This window comes from Cinclus cinclus, chromosome 2, assembly GCF_963662255.1.
Source record: "Cinclus cinclus chromosome 2, bCinCin1.1, whole genome shotgun sequence".
NCBI classification, from domain to species: Eukaryota; Metazoa; Chordata; class Aves; order Passeriformes; family Cinclidae; genus Cinclus; species Cinclus cinclus.
This window is the reverse complement of record NC_085047.1, coordinates 54728802-54747625: the sequence shown is the minus strand read 5'-3', so window position 1 is coordinate 54747625 and position 18824 is coordinate 54728802. Positions and strand designations below refer to the sequence as shown.

At 43.8% G+C, this 18824-nt stretch overlaps 1 protein-coding gene across 1 annotated transcript; it reads right to left on the bottom strand.

The window, feature by feature from the left end:
• Positions 1 to 788: 788 nt before the first annotated feature.
• TMEM272 (transmembrane protein 272) lies at positions 789 to 17847 on the bottom strand. The gene is made up of 4 exons (XM_062514739.1): positions 17790 to 17847; positions 10643 to 10702; positions 4309 to 4391; positions 789 to 1151 (listed from the first exon to the last, which is right to left on the bottom strand). The coding sequence occupies exons 1-4, from the start codon at positions 17845 to 17847 to the stop codon at positions 789 to 791; spliced, it is 564 nt and encodes a 187-aa protein (XP_062370723.1).
• Between the last annotated feature and the right edge of the window lie 977 nt (positions 17848 to 18824).

Here is an 18824-nt window from a genome sequence, read left to right as displayed (position 1 = left end):
CTGGGGAATGCTGAGCCTTGGTTGAAGCACTGATCTGACACTCAGTGGCTCAGTTCCTTGTTCTGCCAAAGACTTGCAAAGCAGCCTTGGCTCAGTTAGGATGTATTGGATATGTATGGATGCATTCATACTGTTTGGTTTAGCCACCAAGTTAGACATAGATGTTTCCTAGTCCAAGTTCAGAAGAGACCTGAGGGCCATATTCAGGCTGCCTTTTATACATGCTGGTATTGCTATCACAGCTGCTTAGTGGTCAGTCTGACAGTCTGAATAGCTCTCCAGTGAGCATCTCAGTTACTGTCAGAGTCCATGCGCCATGCGAAGTGGCCTGAATACAACCCTTTGTCTCAGCTCCCTCATCTATAATACAGGGACAATAACAAACCTCAGCAAGACTATGGGGAGATGTTCAGATCCCAGTGAAGAGGACAACATGGCTACTTTTATAGGCAAAGATGTACTGTGCTATATACAACATAAGGGGAACCTGGGTTTAGAAGAGTTTGCCATCTGCAAGGGCTCGCTCCTGATAAAACATCCAGAGTTAAAAAAGGGATGTAAAAGTTAGCAGGAGTACACCCTGGCACCTGCAGCAGCATTTTTGCATAGACTATGCTGTATTCCAGCATAGCTATTTCAAGATGGCACTGTATTTTTTAATTTCCTCTTGAAGTTGTCTGCTATCACACATGAATTCTGTACAACAAAAGTGTACACAAGGGTGAATTATTGCCTGTTCTTTGTTGCACATGCTTTCCCAAACATCTGGAGATTTATTTATGTAGCATTTAGTCTTCCTCAGAAGAGAATCTTTGCCTGGAAAAACAGTATATGCAGCAGCTACAAAAGATAAGGAGAAACAGAACAGTATGGCTAATAATGAGAACACTGACAGCAAAAATGTACAGGGTTTTGTCACAGTAATCTTGAGGCTGATGAAAAGGTGGGATGAAGTTTGGCAGATACACAGAAAAAACCCAGTAGTTCCCAAGAATGAACCAGAGAAATAGGAAAAGGCTGAGGGTTAGATGGATGTAGTACTTGTGAGCATTCTGCCTCCAGGGATACTCATCATCATCATCATCATCAATCACAACAGACTTGGAAAGCAGCTGCCTCATCCTGGTTGAGTCGTACAGCAGGAGAGTCACCTGGAGGCATTGGAGGAGAAAAGGGAATAAGTAAAGTGGCTGCAGAGAGTCTGAACACCTTCTGGCCACTGCCAGTCTGGGTCAAATAAAATTGGGTGTGGGAAATAGTGTAAGGGGAAGCTACAAATGAGGCAAATGACTGCTGGACAATAATGTATTTTTTCTTTGTAAATTATTCACCAGTGGGGGGGTCATACATTGGAAAAAAATTGCTGATGGAAAGGCATGAGAACAGATTGTGTAGGGAGATGTCAGCAGCTCCCACACTGGAGCCTTTTAAGAACAGATTAAGAGTAACAGCTAAATGACTTAAGTAGTGTAGTTCCTGCCTTGTAGTGGGTAGAGTTTTCTATTCTGACTCTATTTTGCCATGGTTATAAAGGTGAATCAACCTATATCAAATTATGAAACATGTAGACTATGACTTAAAACTCAAAGAAATTGCTTTAGATACTTGCAATGTACTGTTGTCCAATTTTCTTCAGTTAAGTGCCATTTTCTCAGATTGCCCCATTCCTGCCTTCCATCAAAACCAGCAGAGAAATGTGGAATACCATGATGCCAGGTGATTAGGAAGGTCTGGTATATAAGGAAATGCAGTAGGACTCATCAGTGATGCCTGGATTTCTCATTTAGTCTTGGCAATACAAAGAACACAGGCAGACTCACTGGAGTTCTCAGTCATGTTCTCGTTCACAGAGTTATAATCTGTGCTCATTTTTCTGCTTGAAATGAAAGAGAAGAGCCCCCCTCATTTAACACTCATCTTTCTCCAGAACATTGGCCAAGGAAAACCTGTTTGGGAATATATTTTGCTGGTTCAGGTTTTATTCCATGTGCCCCATTTTCAATAGGAAAAGCTTAGCAGGAGAGTACAGAGTTTTCTCCTATTCTTACTCTTTCCTGTAAAACTGTTTGATTAAATACAAATGATTAAATAATTGTTCACAAAACCAACTGGTTTTCCAGCCCAGATGTTGGTACCAGTTTTTGAGAAATGCAGTTTTAAGTCCCAGCACCAACATAGCCATAAAAATGGTGTTTCCACTGATGTCTCACATTCAACTGAGCACTCAAAGTGACAGGCTTGCTAAAACCATCATTTACTCATATGAAAATTTATTTTACACAGACTCATGAGACACAGGAGGGAAAAACTTGCCTGGCCAGTGGCACTGAGGTTTCTGCATTGGGGTGCCTGTGGCTGGACCTGAAGCCTGCTGCAGTCCATTTAGCTTTCAGCTCAGCACTCAGGTTCTATCAAGCTCAGCAGTGAGAAAGGGGTTAAATGAGAGATGAGTATTGGGTTTGAGGCAGTCAGAGAAACCTCCCAGGTAGATTTATGAATCTCAACTGCATCTAAGTAGTTCACGGAAAGTGCATTTAATTCTTATGGATATTGCCTTGCCAAGCATGATTGAAGAAATTGCTGGCAGTCGCTCACATTGTTACTAGCTGCTGAATATACATTTATGGAACAGCATGGCATGAATTCAACAGGCCTCTCTGGGTGCTGAAGAATGGTTCAGTTGCCTCAGAGAACAGTTACCATTGCTTTTTAAAAGACTGGAGGTGATAAAGAAATAGATGAGGAGCCTGCAGTCTGCACAGATCTGGGCTAGAATGACTTGCCATTAGATGATGTTCATCACAGGACAGCATCTGTTCAGACTTCATCCTGCACCCATTCTGTGACCTTTTAACTTTCAGAGCTCAAGCAAATGCACTGATCGATGAAATCAGTGCAGTCCAGTGAACAGAACAGAGGGCAGAGTTCAGGCTGGCAAGAGACTTGAATTTGGCTGCAGACCAAGTGCTGAGATGACCTGTGAGTGAAGCTAATCAAGTTCTGACTAAATGCATTGCCAAACTACAAAATAAGCAGTTTGCTTATATATGCTTATATGCTGCTGTCAACAGAAGTAAAATTCAAACCATCATTTGACATCAGCATGAATATTAACTGATCCATTTGCCACCTTATTTGTAGTGAGAAAAACTGACTTTAAACCAGAAATAGCTAAGAATCAGTCAACATTTTTTATGAAAGCTTCAATCCACTAGCCTCAAAATTTCCTTTCAGTTCTGCCTTAATCTTCTCTAAACTATTATTAAATCAACCTTTGATTATACAGATAAGTCCACTGGTGTGATCGAATGACTAAGCATTTGCCAGTAGAATTCACAGCGTAGCAAATTCCTTCTCGCTTTCTTTTTTTTTCCCATTTTGTTATTAACTGACCAAAGGTCCTTGGAGTGAATGATTAATATCCCAGTGATGTACTGTGCTTTGGTTGGGTTACCACTGTGAAAGAGTGCAGTGAATGCAGAGACCTGCAGAGGAGTATTCTTTCCCCTTTCTTTCAGTCCTGGCAAAGAAAAGAGGTTATAAATGTTGTGGCAAGACTCTTGGTGCTCCCTAGCAGCCAGTTAACACCACCTGCAAAGGGACTGTCAGAACAGTGTGATCCTTTAGAGTCAATGCAGAGTTGCAACTTTATAGTGACCAGAGTTTATCACAGGTATGAGGGTGTCTCTACTTGTCAAACTGCCCAACTGTGGCTCAGTGAAGATTAAGCGAGCACAGTCCACTAGAAGACAGGTAGTTGTGGTTAGAAAACGCTGCATCTAGATTAATAAGCCCTCCTGTGTTGCAAGGATATATTTACTTCGAAGGAAGTGATTCTGTTGCAGTCATTTACTTCTAGCCAGGTCAGAGTGGGAGTGAACTGTGAAGGATTGTGTACAAATACAAGTGATTCTGTAGTATTCCCAAAGCAAGGAGAGTAACTTTACTTTTTGTCCTGTCTCTATGAAAATAATGGAGAAAGACTTGACATGCTTGGAGGATTGCTTGTGGAAAAAGGACCCCATTTACCACTGGCATCCATGTTAAGTAGTCATTTCCCTCAGTAGGGATGGTAGCACAGCTGCTGTGATGCAGGAGAAAGTCACACCACAATGTGTGGGACAATGCTGAGCTCATTAGCAGCTCACTTGACTGGCAGGTGCTTTTGGTGCTGGAACAAGCACAGTCCAGTCCCGGTAGCTCTCCAGTACTGGGTGCATGTGGCTGTCTGGAGCTATCATTATGTCTTAACTAGCAAGTCAATGTCGAGTCACACAAAATATTTTTCACACACAGAAGGCACATTACCTTTAAACTGCCAATCACGCCACCCACCAACAGATATAAGGGAATCAGTGGCTGAACTGGGCAGTCTTCCAAAAACTTCATTCCTGAAAGGCAAAAAAAAGAATGTTTGTTACCTCAAGTGACCAGAACTTGCAACAAGCTGTATAGTGAAAACTTACAGATGCTGCAAGTGAAGTGTAGTGCTCACACCCAAGGCTTGTATCCTGTGTCTGTTGAAATGGGGGGCTGAAGTAAAAGGGGTTTGCACATCCCACTACAGGAGTGAGGGCCATGAACAAGCAAAAGGTAGGAGAAGGAAGAGAGAGACCAAAGGCAAAAACAACATTACTGTTTTCTGGCATTACTAATTGGAGCCACGTATAGAGGTCATTAGCTTGAGCCATAGCTTTGTTAAATGAACCATTGACTGTGCTGGACAGGAAATTTTCATCAGCAGTAGAATATTCACTGAAAATCAAAACTGTGAAAAGAAGGAGTTCTGATAGGCTTCACCCAGGATTTTCCTGCTCATTAATTCCTATGAGTGTGGCATGTTCCTGAGTCAGATGCCCGGAAGCTTGGAAGCCAATACCCGTGGGAGCACCTGGAACCATTTTAGCTTTCCAGGCAGCTGATAGGGAGCTGTAGAAACTCAAGTTTGCAAGCTGTTTGATTTACTGGAGGATAAAAGAATTGGTTGTTATGGAGCTAGGGACCCTGACAACCCGCAAATCTGCTGCAAGAAGGAGAAAGCTGGGTAAGTTTTAGGGAAGAGAGTGTATGGCTGTGTGAGGATGTTGCTGGCAATAGAGAGTGAAGCTTGTGATACAGGTCTGTGGCAGTGAAACTCATCTGTCCAAATATAGATGTCTGCAATGCAGGCATCCATATGTGAACTAGTTTTCTACACTCTGTAGTCAATAGGGAGAAATAGGCACTTGTAAAATTCAATTCATTTATCCTAAGATAGGCGCTTGAAATGGGTCAGGTGTATTGGTCCCTGAAAGTGCTTCTGTCTCTCCATGGCTACTCAAGAAATCCAGACAGCCAGCTGTAGACACCTGCAAGTTAGCTGGGATGAGTCCCCCACCCAAATCTCTTATCCAATGGCATCTTCAGAAATTTTAAACAGTTCATTACGCTGTAATTTTATTGGTATTGATCCCATGTTTCAGGGCTTTTACCAACCAGTTGCACAGGTTAGAAAGGATTTTCTGTTTTCTTCTTTCTGTAGAAATAGTTTCCAGGAGATATTCTGAACTCTTCTCTGGATAATCTGGGTTACATAGTCACAGGATACTGAAAGGAATGTTCTGGTCTTAGTGCTAAATATCTCTCACATGGAATGTCTTGCCTCCATTTTCAGAACTACATTGAATAGGAGGAATTAGGAAAGAAGTACCAGTGGATTTTGGTTTTGTGGGTTTTTTTGTTGTTTTGGGTTTTTTTGGGGGGAGTTTGTTTTGGTTTGGTTTTTCTTTTCTGTAGCTGTAATCCTCTTCAGCTTGTCAGTTTGCCTACCAAACCCACTGCTATTGCTGGTGCAGAATATTGCTGATGTCCTGAACCTCTCCTGCACTCTTTGCATGGCATAGTACAGGTGCTCTGGATTGTGGTTGCCTGCTACAGGTCTGACTTTAGTCACAAAACATGGGACAGTGTTTTGTGGTCTTCAATTTTGTGATCCCCTGTGTGAAAGGGCCATGGAGTCCAGTGGACTCTTCTGTACTAAGTATTTATTACCAACCTTTGTAGAAATGAAAAAGGCTGTGCTTAGATGGATTTGGACTCTCTCTCCTTTCATTCTTACTCAAAAGCTGTAATTTTTTTGTCAATTTTGCCGCTATGTAACACTGAGACCAGCTCAGACTCCCAGCTTTACAGGGGTGGGCAGCAGGGGAATTGTCAAAAATTGCATCATGTTCATCAGAAAGCTGCTGCCAGGGTTTCCAGAGTTCTTGGCCATCTAATAGCCTACCACAAAAGCAGCTGGCCAGGGATCACTGGGAATATATTTCAGTTTAGGCAATTTCTATTTCCATTGTGTGCTAACTGAGATTTCAATTTGAGGGGGAAAAATATAGAAAAAAAATGCATTTCTTTTTTTTTTCCCCCATGCAGCTATGATTCTCTTTCCCAGATGAATCTATTATGGAATCCTTTCATATATATAACATGACATCAGTCAGTCTTGGGAAGGACTTGAGTGACAGACAGCGGCGCTCTGTAGGTTTTGGGAGAATATTGCAGACAGATATGACAGCAAAAGAGTAGGTCAAAGCAGGTGGCACAGTAGTAACTTTAAAAATACACCCCAAGATGTGAATAGGAAATATGGACCTACAGTTGGCAGATGGGCACTGGTGTTTGTTACAGTGAAATCAGTGAATGTGCTAATCAGTTCTCATGCAGCGTGTGTTTGGTTTATCTGGGAACACCAAAACCAGTAGGAAAGCATCAGTGCTAGCTCTTCTTTCCCATAAACAACAGATAGGTTCTTCTTTGACTGCTAGAGATGGGATATATGGACCATGGGAGATCAAAGGTCTGCTTCTACTGCAGTGCTCCCTGCAAGCCAGAGCAATATATGGTTCAGAGCAAAAAGCAACTGAGCCTGACCACAAAACAGACCAGCACAGGAGTGTAAATGAATGAATGAAAGACCGTTGCAAGATCAGACAGAGCCTGAACAGTATCCAAAAGGGAAAAAAATTAAAAAAAAAGAGATGGGAGGCATGGGAAAGCAGAGGTACTTTCACATTTTACCTCTTGGCTACCACAAAACAACACTGCAGTGTGATCCAGGACACAGGGTCCAGCAAGTGGAAAGAGCACTTTTGAGCAAACAGGACATGAGCACCATTTGGGGCAGTGCTTTGGCATGGCTCACAAAGAACAGCTACCAGCCAAGTGTCCTTGTGACTCATGATTATCCATGAGATGAGGGGTCAGGACAAATGAAAATCAATACAACATTGACCTCTTTTTAGCTGCTTTACTCTTCTCAGCTGAAAGTGGCTGAAGTACACACATAGGAAAGGAAGGCTGCTGTGTAGCAAGGCTGATCCCCTGTTTGGTAGCCGCTCAATGGGAGGTAGAGACCATAACATGCCAGCCATTTTCAGGTGCTCTTCGTGGATGGCTGCAGCTGTCATTACTTAGCACAGACCTCAGTCAAGTCCTGACTGTGGGCCTTACACTTGGATCTAGGTGCTGCAGAGAATTTATCTCAAAGTAATTGCTTTTGGGCACTATTTTATCTGAAAGGATATCAGCAAAGCAGAGGACTGGCTGAAGGACTGAAATGCAAGGAAAGATTGTGTTAAACAACAACTGCTAAAGCGCAAGACTGCCTCCCACGTAAAGGCATGGAGTATGAAAATAGGCTGCAGACAGTTCTCAGGAGCATTTGAGATTTGAGAATTATTTGGTGTTATGAGTGCAAGGAGTAGTACTGGGCTGAATTTGAACAGGGTGCAATTTAGACTGTTTATTAAAAAAAACGTGTCATCAGCTTTCAAATGTGATTTACCTACCTTTGGGGAATTCTGTATATAAAGGTACTCTGGACAACATACAAGAATGGGTTATTGAGAGTAATCCTTCACTGTCCTGGAAATAAATATAAATCTCTGAATCTTTGGAGTTTTTAGTGGAAAAAAAAGGGTTCTTCTCCACCAGTAAAAGTGAAAAAGCTGCTAAGCAAATAAATGATGTCACAAGTCTGCAGCTTGGAAAATATGCTGAGTCCTTTTCATGTATCTTGAATTATACTGTGATTTACAGCATTATCAAATTTTAAGAGTGTTAGCATGTAATTATTACCAGGGCTGCCTGTTATTCATCTCTGAGTTTTAAGTATTGTATCTCACAGATTTCCTCTACAAAACAAGAGCTAAAATGACTGGAGGCACATCAGCAAGGTTTTTCTGGGATAATGGCAACAGAATGTTATCAGAAAATCATAGGGTTTTGCTTGGAAAATAAATATCTGCATTTTCCTTGACATTTCATTTTCCTATAAATGCCTTTGCTGATAAGGAGCTGCAGGAAACCAATATTCTCTGACAACACTATATTACAGTGACATTATCTCTTTATTTCAGTAAGTTGTAGGGAAAAAAAAGGGCTTGGTATCTGATACAGGAGATATCCAGAGCTCCAGGCTAGTATCTTACCATAGACATTCCAACTCTCACTGATTTTAAAGATACTGTGAAATATTCCTGAGAAATTATAAGTGGTCGGATTTCAGACCTGGATTAATTTCCTGAAGGCAGGATGTCAATATGCCTGGAAGCCATGCCACATTTTGTATTATACCTTCCCCTCCCTCTTTCACAGTTCAGACATATTCAGCCTGGGGAAAAGCTAAAGCTAGAATCTTCTTAAGGGATGAGGAGCAATCTTAAGTCATGGATAAGTATAAGAGCAAATAGTGTTGAGATTTAACAGTTCAGTCCATTTCCCTACTTCTTAATTGCTCCCCAATCCCTCATTAGAACTCCCTAATTCCTAATTAGGACATCCTCATCAGAATTCCACCATAGTCATCAGTGGTACTTTGAAAGCCCCACATTAAGGGAGTAGCACCAACCTTTAACTTATTATGTGGGTTTAGATAACTGTTTGCACCAACGGGCCAGGTGTCCCAACTGCCTTAAAAGTCACCTCATCTCAAGGCAGACACCTAAGAGAGGGTGTGGGAATTTCACTGTCAGGAACATCCATTTCCCTCAACAGCCTGCAAGAACAACACAGAGCTCAGCCTGGCTGTGGATGCACACAGTCTGAGTCTAGGTGGGATGCAGCTTGCCCTCAGCATCTTCATATAGAGCTCCTTTGGACCATCCTTCATGAATAACAAGGCACAAGGTGAACAGCTTCTCAAAGACAAGGGCTCTTGAATTCAAAGTGATCTGGATACACTGGGAAAAGGCATTCAAAACCTACGAGATGAAAACTGATAGAGCTGAACACTGCGTGTAGAGGAGGCAACTTCAATGTAAATGAAAAATGAGATGTGTCTGGTAGGGAGCAGCACTGCCAAAAACCATCTGGGCTTACAATGTGCCATAAACTAAATTGGAGGAAATGGGTTGGTGCAGAGAGACCATGTTTCATTTTGAGGTGTGTTTACAGAAATCCTGCATGTCAAACAGAGGAGCTAATTACTCTGCACTGCTCATTCCTCAGGTCTCAGCTGGAGGCCTGTGTTACATCTTTTTTTTTTTTTTTTTTTAATAAGGAAAAATACTTACATTGGCCAGAGGTCAAAGGAGGGAGGCAAAAATAAATTAAAAAAAAAATAAAGCTACAGAAACAGTGACCTGTGAGGTCAGGATGAAAGAATTAGGATTTTAAGACTTCTGGGAAAACAAAAGAGAAGATGGAGCAGAGTTATAATAGCAGCCTTCAAACAGTTCAAAGGATCTCTTGAGTAGGACAGTGACCAATGTGTTTTTGTGACCACAGTGGGCAGGACAGGCTGTAATCTATTAAATTTGCCATAGGGAAGATTTAATTTGGGTATGGGGACAAATGTTTTGTTTTTGAGAGCAGTAAAATGTTGAAATAGCCTCCTGGGGAAGCCTTGGAATTTGCTTGAGCAAGGGCAAGTCAGGCATCTATCAGGGATGCCGTGAGCATGCGAGCCTGTCAGAAAGCAGAGGTGGATTGGTATCTCCACTGATGTTTCTCAAGTGAGGTTCACAACCCATATGGAGAATGTGAAAGGCTCAAAGGGAACAATGAAGTGTTAAAGAAAAAATAAAAATCTATGTTAATGGTAAGGAAAAGGCAATGCCTAAGAAAACAGGGTCCTTATGCAGTTTAAAAATGTTTAAAATTCTGCAACTCAAAGGATTTTCCTTTCTTTAATATTTGATCTTAAAATTCTACTCACAAATCCAGCCTTCAAGAAGTTATGCAGAGACAGATCAGCCAAAAACCAGGTCTGACTTCTAAAAGAGTGGAGAAATAGCAGCCTACAGCATCTCTCTTTCCCTTCCAGCACTATGCTTCTGCAGTTTTTTGCAATGTAGTTAATACAGAGGGATCCTGAGTAATGAAATCTTCTCATGTGTCAAGTTCTGAGCTTCCTCCCACAGACAAAGCTGGGTTTTGAGGAATAACACACTGGAGGGGTTTTTACGATAAACAGGGTCAGAATTCAAGTAGTACTTCCTGATAATGGAGTGTGGGCTGAGGTTCTGTCTGAAGCTAAAGTATCAAGACAGAGTTTTAATAGTTGGAAACTCTGAATTTTCCAAGTCCTTTCTTCCACCAGATGTGTTAACCTGCCACATAGTGCCAGGAAGTTTCTATTTTCAATTTGCTTTAGTAGTCAACTTACCTATAAAAGTCATGGACAGTGGTAAGGCAAGGAAAGCGAGTAGCCCAAATATGAAGCAAGCTGTGAAGGAGAAAAGAAAGACAGTGTTATTTGGGCTAGTTCAAGTTTAGAGGCCAGCATTCCCATCCAGTTCTTTACAGATGTTCTGTATCCACACAATTGTGTAGGAAGCAATGCAGTGCACTTGATGGTGTGGGAATATCACCTCTGTGGTGCAACTTTTATGGTGATGGGACCAGCATATTTTACCACTTCCAGGGTGTAATGAAAGACACAGACTGCTTCTGCAGCTACTACTTGCAATTTGTCTTATTTCAAGGGCAAGAAGTCATCCACTGCTGCCTTATCCTGCATCCTTTCCAGAGGCACTGCTAAGTGATTTTGCAATAACAAGTAATTTTGCATCAGCTAATCCATGGCAACTTATGAGCCATATCTGTTTGCTAAGCAAATAGCAGCTTTAATGCCATTCCACTTAGTTTTCACTGGTAGCGAAATAAACTGTCTTTATCACAGATGTGAATAGTTTCTGGCTGGTCTAACTCCTGACCCAGCTTAACTCATGAGTGCAAAGGCAGCAAAGCAGCCCTGCTGCAAAGAGTGGGATTTGTCATTGGGATAGATCAGCTGAAGCTGTGTGGAAGGATGCTCTTAGGGGTGCACCTAGACTCTCCCTGCAGGTGAGTGGACCTGAGGTGCTTACTTACTCCCTAGAGAGTTGCTGGTGTATCTGAGCCCTGATATTTCCCCTGCACAGGCAGGTGCTGCAATGGATGAATACTTACCTTCACAGTGGGTGAGGGACACTAGCATCAACAACAGTGTGGGCGGCCTGTCTCACAAGAGCTGCCACCTCTGTGCCTAATCATGAACACTTGGCAACATTAAAGTGAGACGCTACCCTGCCAAATGAGAGTAAAATATAATGAGGACATTCTGTGGCAAGTGTCCCTGCAGAGCCCTTCCAGAAAGGACTCAGGCTGCAAGTGGGTGCCTAAGGGTGCCAAAGTGCAGGTGGGCATAGATTGCAGAGGAGCTGAGAAGGGCACGGATAAGAAAAGGAGTAGGACGTCTCCTTGGAGGCTTGTGAAAAAAATCTTGGGGCAAGTATTTGGGGTTGGCTTGGGACGAGCCCTTTCCCCGGGTAAACTGTGTCCCGCAGTTCCCCATGACAGAGAGCTGCAAGCTCTGCAAGGCACGTGGTGTCCCTGTGGCCGTGCAGGAGCAGGGACACTGCCAGCACCCTGTGGACAGTGCCGCTCTGGGAAATTCTGCAGCACTACCAAAATATCTCCCTCAGGCTGCTTTAGAGAAAAAGGGCAGCATCACTGCCTCTGTTTTACAGAGGGAGAAACAGAGAGGGGACATAGGAGCAGCATCAAAATTCAGAGCAGATCCACCAGGCTTTCTGACTCGCAGGCACTCTTCATGGGAACACACCATCCCCCACATACTGCTCGTGTTTTCTCCACAGAGAACCGGGATCTTACACTTTAGCACTTGGGAGACATCTTTCTCAGAAGTAGCTTGTTTGTAATCTCTACGAACTGGGAGAGACTGAGGGTATTTTGAATTGAAGAAAGCAGTTCTGTTCCTTTGAGCAGCCCTCTCCTCTTTTTCCCTGTCGTCCAGTCTCTGTCTCTATATCTGTCTCTCTCCCCCTCTCATTTTTGCTCAGACTCCTACCTCTTGTATGCTGCACAGTACAGAAATTCTTCCTCTGCTTGAATAGTGTCCTACACTTGACTAAGCTCTTTCAACCACTGACAGCCTCTCATTAGAACAACTCAGCCTAGAGCCTCCCTTTTCACCACATCACATTTTGCTAGCTCTTCTTGCTGTTGACTTACCTAGACTATTCTTTCATATTAAGAAGCTACGGTGTTGTAAATGAGTTGGGCTTCCAACATAATTTGTGGGCAAACAGTGCCCACAGGCCGGGGAACTCATTTATCTGGCGCCCAAAGGGGTGCAGCTCAGGTCTACAGGCATTTCACCGACTGTCTGGTGTTGACACAAGTCCTGTCATTGCAGCGCAGCCCTCCGAGCGACGTCGTCCCTCCGCCTGTGATTTCGTAGCTGCCTCCTGTCCCTGTCCGTGCTGCACGGGAAGTGCTCAGTGCCCGGGAGGAGGAGGAGGAGGAGAAGGAGGAGGAGGTGGTGGTGGTGGCGGTGGTGGCGGCACGGTGTCATTTGTTAATTGTGCAGCTCCTGGTCTGCCTGACCCCGGGGAGAGATGCTGCAGTAAGCTCTGAAAAAGGCTCAGGGGGTTCATGTGCATGTGAGGCTGCACATCTGGCACACAGGTGTCCGTGTTTGCTTGTGTCTGACATCTACCCAGCAGCCCGATCTTGGAGGGGAGAAATGGGAGGTGGAGACCACTCAGAGCTCAAGAGAAAAAGATAATGGTTCATTAATTCCGCTCCCAAAGCAGTCGCTGGGAATGTATTTACTCATTATCTCCCCATTCAGCTACAGCCTCTTAGGTCTCGAATTGGAGGGGCAGATGCATAGTCTGGGAAGGCTTCCAGATCCATGTTTAACAAAGTGAGAGTCTTCAGCAATTGCCTACATAACTGACAGGGCTCTGCAGCCACTCTCAGTGTCGCTAGCAGCACTAAAACCTGATTTTCCCTAGATAGGTGGGGTTTTCACAGAAATGCTGCTCAGCTGGGATACACGCAGTCTTTGCCTGGGTTTGTCTGGGCTGTACTGCCCCGTTCTGGTCCGAAGACAAATTGCTCCAAAAAGCGGTACTTAGCCGCAGGGTAGAGCAGCTCAGGAAAAAGCAGCAAAAAAAAAGGGCTAGTATTCTCTAAAAACACAACACAACCCGGGAAGCGTTTCCAGGCATGCCTCCAAAGGGTATCTGTTCCGTGAAACTGGTGCCGGGGCAGCAGGCAGGAGAAGTCACTGCCCTGGACCAGCACGGCAGCACCTGATGGGGCACTGGTGAAGCCCTGATGTGGGATCCTCATGTGCCGGGAGAGGGATGAAGGGAAGAGCTCGTGTCTGGGATCACAACAGAGGAAGAAGAGAACAAGCGGCTGGATATCTTACACATTCCTTGAAATCTGTGGTCACAAAAATTAAATCATTGGGTGCAGATTTTGTGTCACTGCCCAGCAGTGCAGTCAGCTGATACAAATCTGCTGTTTGGCTGAGCTCCTCTTGCCAGGATTTCCCCACAGAAGTGAATACACTTGAGATCACTGTTGACATTTTGGCTGTATGTCATGGTCTCTCTTGTCTGATGCCTTAACCTTTGTATTTTCCATGGCCATGCCTCTGCACTGCAGCTCTCCTGCCAGTCCTCTGCCGCTCCCTTATTGTGCCTGGCCTCTGGACACACAGCTTATTGCGCTCTGGAATTTGTTTGGGAACTGGAGACACTACTGGTGCTGACACCAATTCTCCCATGACTCCTCAGACTTTATTTTGCTGCCACAAGTTTTCCAAGAACTTGGAAGTTTCAGATCTACTCAGGCTGTCTCTATTTATTTTGAAGAAAGAGAAAAGTTTCTTTCTTTTCAGGTAAGAGTCTTCACAGGATTTTCAGAAGCAATTTATGAATATAAATCTCAAACTGCCTACTCTTCTCAGTAGCATGCTAATACAGCTGTAGTGCAAGCTCCTCAGAAGAGTGACAATCTCTCTGTTAATAAATACAGTAATAAATGAAGTGTTGGTTACATTACCATCACTCCCAAGTGCTATTTGTTCTGTAGCCAGTCAGGTTCAGGATAAAAAAGGATTTTTTTTTTTTTTAAAGAGGTGCTACCAGCTTCCAAACAAATTCTGCAATTACCCCAGGATTTATCTGCATGAACAAGCTGAGGAGCAAAACTGTGTGAAAATATACAGTATGCCCTTTGGACACCCTGTGAGAGTGCTGTTCTGAAGGGGCCTCCCCCTCAGCAGTCTGGGTGTCAGGAAATTTGGGTCAAATTCAGTTGGCAGGACCCCATGCCTGCTGATACCCTGAGGCAGATGCAGATGGTATTGCAGTAGCTTAGCAAGCAGTGTCACAGTGTGCTGCACTGCAGCATGGGTGGTGTAACAGGCTGGAGTGCAGATGGGGAGCAGGTATTTTCATCCATGTTTTATTCCTTCATGGTATCTGCAGGCATCCCCTGCAGTACAGATAGGCATTTGGAGAAAAGAAAGAATGCAGCCTGTGAGGGTGTCATGGTGGCAAAGGAAGTCTTGATGGATCTTTCTGAGGAACCAGCCCCAGTAAGATTGTATGTTTTACACACCAGGAATGAGCCCGTGATTTTGGTAGCTGTGGATACTGGCAGTCTTTCTGTGCTTTCAAGTCACAGGAAAATGTCACTATCTCAGATAGGATATGCAGAAAAAGCTTGAATGAAGTAACATGAAGGAAAAGAATTAAATCTGTTCAGCTTAGCTAGCCACCACCAAATAAAATAATAGCAAGGTTTGAGCACTCAAAACCAGACCTGTGAGTGATCTGAAGAATAGAGACAGGAGATAAACTTGAGCAGAACCAATGACTGCTCTGTTCATGAGACTAAATGCCATAACATTAGTCCATATTGATGGACTAGTCTCTGGGGCTGAATGGCAGGAATCCCATCCCTGGTGTGATTTAACCCTTGACTAAACTGGATACTCAGAAGCTGGAGGATTCAGGGTAAGGAGCAGCCATTCCCATGGAGGCCTCCAGTTCCAGTGCAAAGCCACCATTTGAGGCAGGGGAAGTGTGACAAAACTGACCAAGTTCCAGGTCAGGGGCACCAGCTCTTTGCTGTGTTCCACCACTCTTTGCTTAGGCAAGGTTGAAATACTGCAAAATGGAATTTTGATACCCAGATGTCAGCATTGCATCACTTAAAATTTGTGTTGTTGGTGTAGGTGCTTTGGGAGTTGAGCAATACTGCAGAGTGTGTAGCCTGAATTTTATATTATGCCTCTGGATATTGAACTACAGTTACACCATGGTCTAAATTCTGGATTTGGCCCCTTGTGAATAATTTCCAGAAGTAATTTTAAAACAATATTTAGGCATTACATATAGAGTCATTCAGTTCACTTTGCAGTAGACCCAGGGTGGTGGATTAGGCTTTTTTATTTTGGTCAGTAAATTGAAGACAGAACTTAAGTTGCTACACCAAGAATGAAAAGATGCTCCACAGGTGGGTCGGCTCTTGGGAGTTATTGAAATACCAGGAGACTGAAGGTACAAATGTGGGTTTTTGCTGAAAAGCTCTTTGAAAAATATATACAGGACGATGAGGAGAAGTGAAATTAGGCATCATTGCACTTCATGAGGGCTTGCATTTTAATGAATATAAAATCAATTTTGGATGCACTAGCAGATCCATAGCTAAAGCTAAGCTTATTTTGAACTTAAGCATGATAAGAACCTGAAGATACTTTCCTGGAATGGTATTTCTGAGTTCCTGACTCATGGGTAACTTTTCAGGGCCCAAGAGGGTGCTTCTGGTGTAGACAAGCATAGCTGGGATCAGAACTAATCCCAGTCTTTCAAAAATAGTTCAGAAGGATTAATTATTTTCTCTCTCATCATTGAAGTTTCAGTGGTAATTTAATAACAGGGAACAGTAACATTTTGCTTGTAGGCACTAGGAACAAAAATCAGAGAAAATACCACTTTTGACCTTTTAAATAGTGATATTCACCAATAGGTCCAGATCCCCCCTGCATATCCTTTGTGCAGGATGTGAGAGATCCCACAGGGACCAGTTGGGTCCCAATTCCAATCCCAGGCTCTTGTCAGGGTGAAATGAGGGTGCATGCTCTGCATTCCTTGTTTTCCATTGCTCCCCAGCCCTCCTTTCCCCTGGGACAGTGATGATTGTGATGAAAAACTGGGCCAGAAAATATCCTCTCCTACCCTACCTGTGCCAGGTTTCTGCAGGGAGGCCTGGATCGAGCTTTCCATCCCTTTGGCCTGATTTTCTCTGCCAGGTTGTACAGCAGCAAGGAGTTGAGGGGTTTAATCATTAAGAAAAGTTCATTCTGAACTTGGAGAGCCTTTCAAGCGAATCAAAGATCAGGAATATAGAAGACCCCAAGGTAGCACTGTAGACTGGCAAATGCAGGAATTAGTGTGGGTAAAGTATCAATTATGAGTGGTCAAGGGGTTTGCTGCTTCTTGCATTTGAATGGAATTAGAAATTGCTACTGCCTAGAAGTGAAAGCAAAAGGCACTTGCAACTCAGAGTGAAAAGGAGATGCAGTCAGAAGGAGTAAGGTGCTTGAAAACCCATGGATTTTACCTACTGCTGAGGACACTGTTTCCCTGATCTTACAAAACCCCACCTCTGAAGTGCATTTCTCCTGTGCCTCTGTGCAGCTTGCACAGCCCCAGCCCAGGTCAGTTTTGTGCTGCGTTGCTCCTTGGAGAGCAAGAACCAGCCTGCTCAGCCAGCTGTTAGTTCATTACAGCCCTCTGTGTCCTCCACCCTGGGTGGGAAGAGCCAGTTGTTTTAAAACCTGAGCAAGCCCAGGCTGTCATGCAAAAAGATCCTCTCTCTGTCCAGATAACTTGTGCTTCCAACCCACAGCAAGGAGCTGCTGATGGGGGATACCCGCACCTGCAGTGGCCCTTGTGCCAGGGAGCAGACAAGCAGAGGGAAGAATAACCTGTCCCAAATCTCACTGGGTGAAAGGGGGGTATTCCTGACTATATTCCATCCCCAGACTTATGTCCCTGTGCCATCACACAGGTTGGCAGCAGTTTTGCTTGGCGGGAATTGCTCCTAGGAGAGGTTGCTCCCAGGCTGGCTGTGCTGCTCTTCACAACGTGATTTTCCCTGTGGATGCTTCTGCTGCACGATTTCTAAGGTAATACTTCAAAGAGGAGGCAAACACATTATTTTGCTTAGGCTGTCTGTTGCTGCCCATATTAGGTACATGGTGGTGTTTGCATTTGTTTGAAATTTTGTGCTGCTGCTATACTTCAAATACTGCAACAGGCATGTGCAGCTGTTAGGGTAGAGTTAGTATTGCACACTCCATCCAAAATTGTCTAAGAAAGGAAACTTCAGTGGAAGATTCAGGTTGGACTTGATACCATTGTGATTCCTATATATAAATACCAGGCTTAGCAACAGGGCTGCTTAAATAATTGAGGCAATTGCTACCAGAACTGCCTTACCATTGCTGGCAATTTTAGATATGCACCGGTGGCAGGCTTTCTCCAGGCCAGCAGCCATTGTGGTGAGCCTTTTGGGATACCTGTGGAGACAGAGAAATTTATGTGTCTATGAGAAGTGTCTTTACCTTATTAAGTATCTTGATTCAGAGTACTCACGCATGCTGGCAGGCTTTCACTGCCCTCAAGAACTCCAAGCATGCACAGACCCAGCCAGCAGTGTGGCATACCCAGAGGTAGGTATGGCTTCCAGCAGCTCCAGCCTTGCCTGATGGTGATGATGCTCGAGCTCTGGGGTCATAGGGAGGCTGGGGGAGAAGTATTAATGACATCTTCCAGAAAATTATGAAAGGTTCTCTCCTCACTTTGATTTGGTTTTGGGCAGAACTGCATATTTAACTGTTATGAGAAAACCCAGGGAAAACAGGTGGGGGTTGCTACACAAACCTCAGCATGAATTAACTAGTGAGCAAAAATGAATTAAAGAAAAAAAGGAGGAGAGAGGATGAAAAGAGTTTTAAGACTGAGGAGGATTCTGAAGAAGAATATGGAATAAAATCTTCAAACCACAGGGAGCCCAGAACAACATGGCTTTGACAGAAAAGGGACTGAATTAGAAAGTAGCTCCTTATAAAGAAGAATTTTTACAAGGTGGGGTGAGGGATGAGCAAGCAGCCAAGCATCCAAGGTCAGGCTTCAGACAGCAGCAGCCAGTTAAATAACATCCCACATCAACAGGAGTGTGGAAATGTCTCTCACACACACAGACACACACACATAGAGACACACAAGCTCCAAGCCTCAGCTTCTGGCCAGGGTCACCACAACTCTGCCACCACCAGCAGCTGTGTAACAGAGTAAGGTGTGTGTGGAGGAGGCCAGGATAAGGGAAGCTGCATTCCTGCACCTACCTCAAAATAACCTCTAGATTTCTTAATGGTTAAAGAGCAGTATTTTAAGCTTAGCCTCATTGTGTTCCAAGTTGACATGAAATCCACCCTAGGGCTTTCACATGCAATGCTGTGTCCAGCTTGGCCC

What these genes read in the sequence shown, in the direction of transcription:
- TMEM272 (XM_062514739.1), bottom strand. Translation starts at nt 17,847, where the DNA reads ATGGCTGCTGGCCTGGAGAAAGCCTGCCACCGGTGCATATCTAAAATT. An exon ending in ATCTAAAATTGCCAGCAATG is followed by an intron (nt 10,703 to 17,789) that starts GTAAGGCAGTTC and finishes TCTCCTTCACAG; the next exon opens with CTTGCTTCATATTTGGGCTA. An exon ending in ACTGTCCATGACTTTTATAG is followed by an intron (nt 4,392 to 10,642) that starts GTAAGTTGACTA and finishes TTTGCCTTTCAG; the next exon opens with GAATGAAGTTTTTGGAAGAC.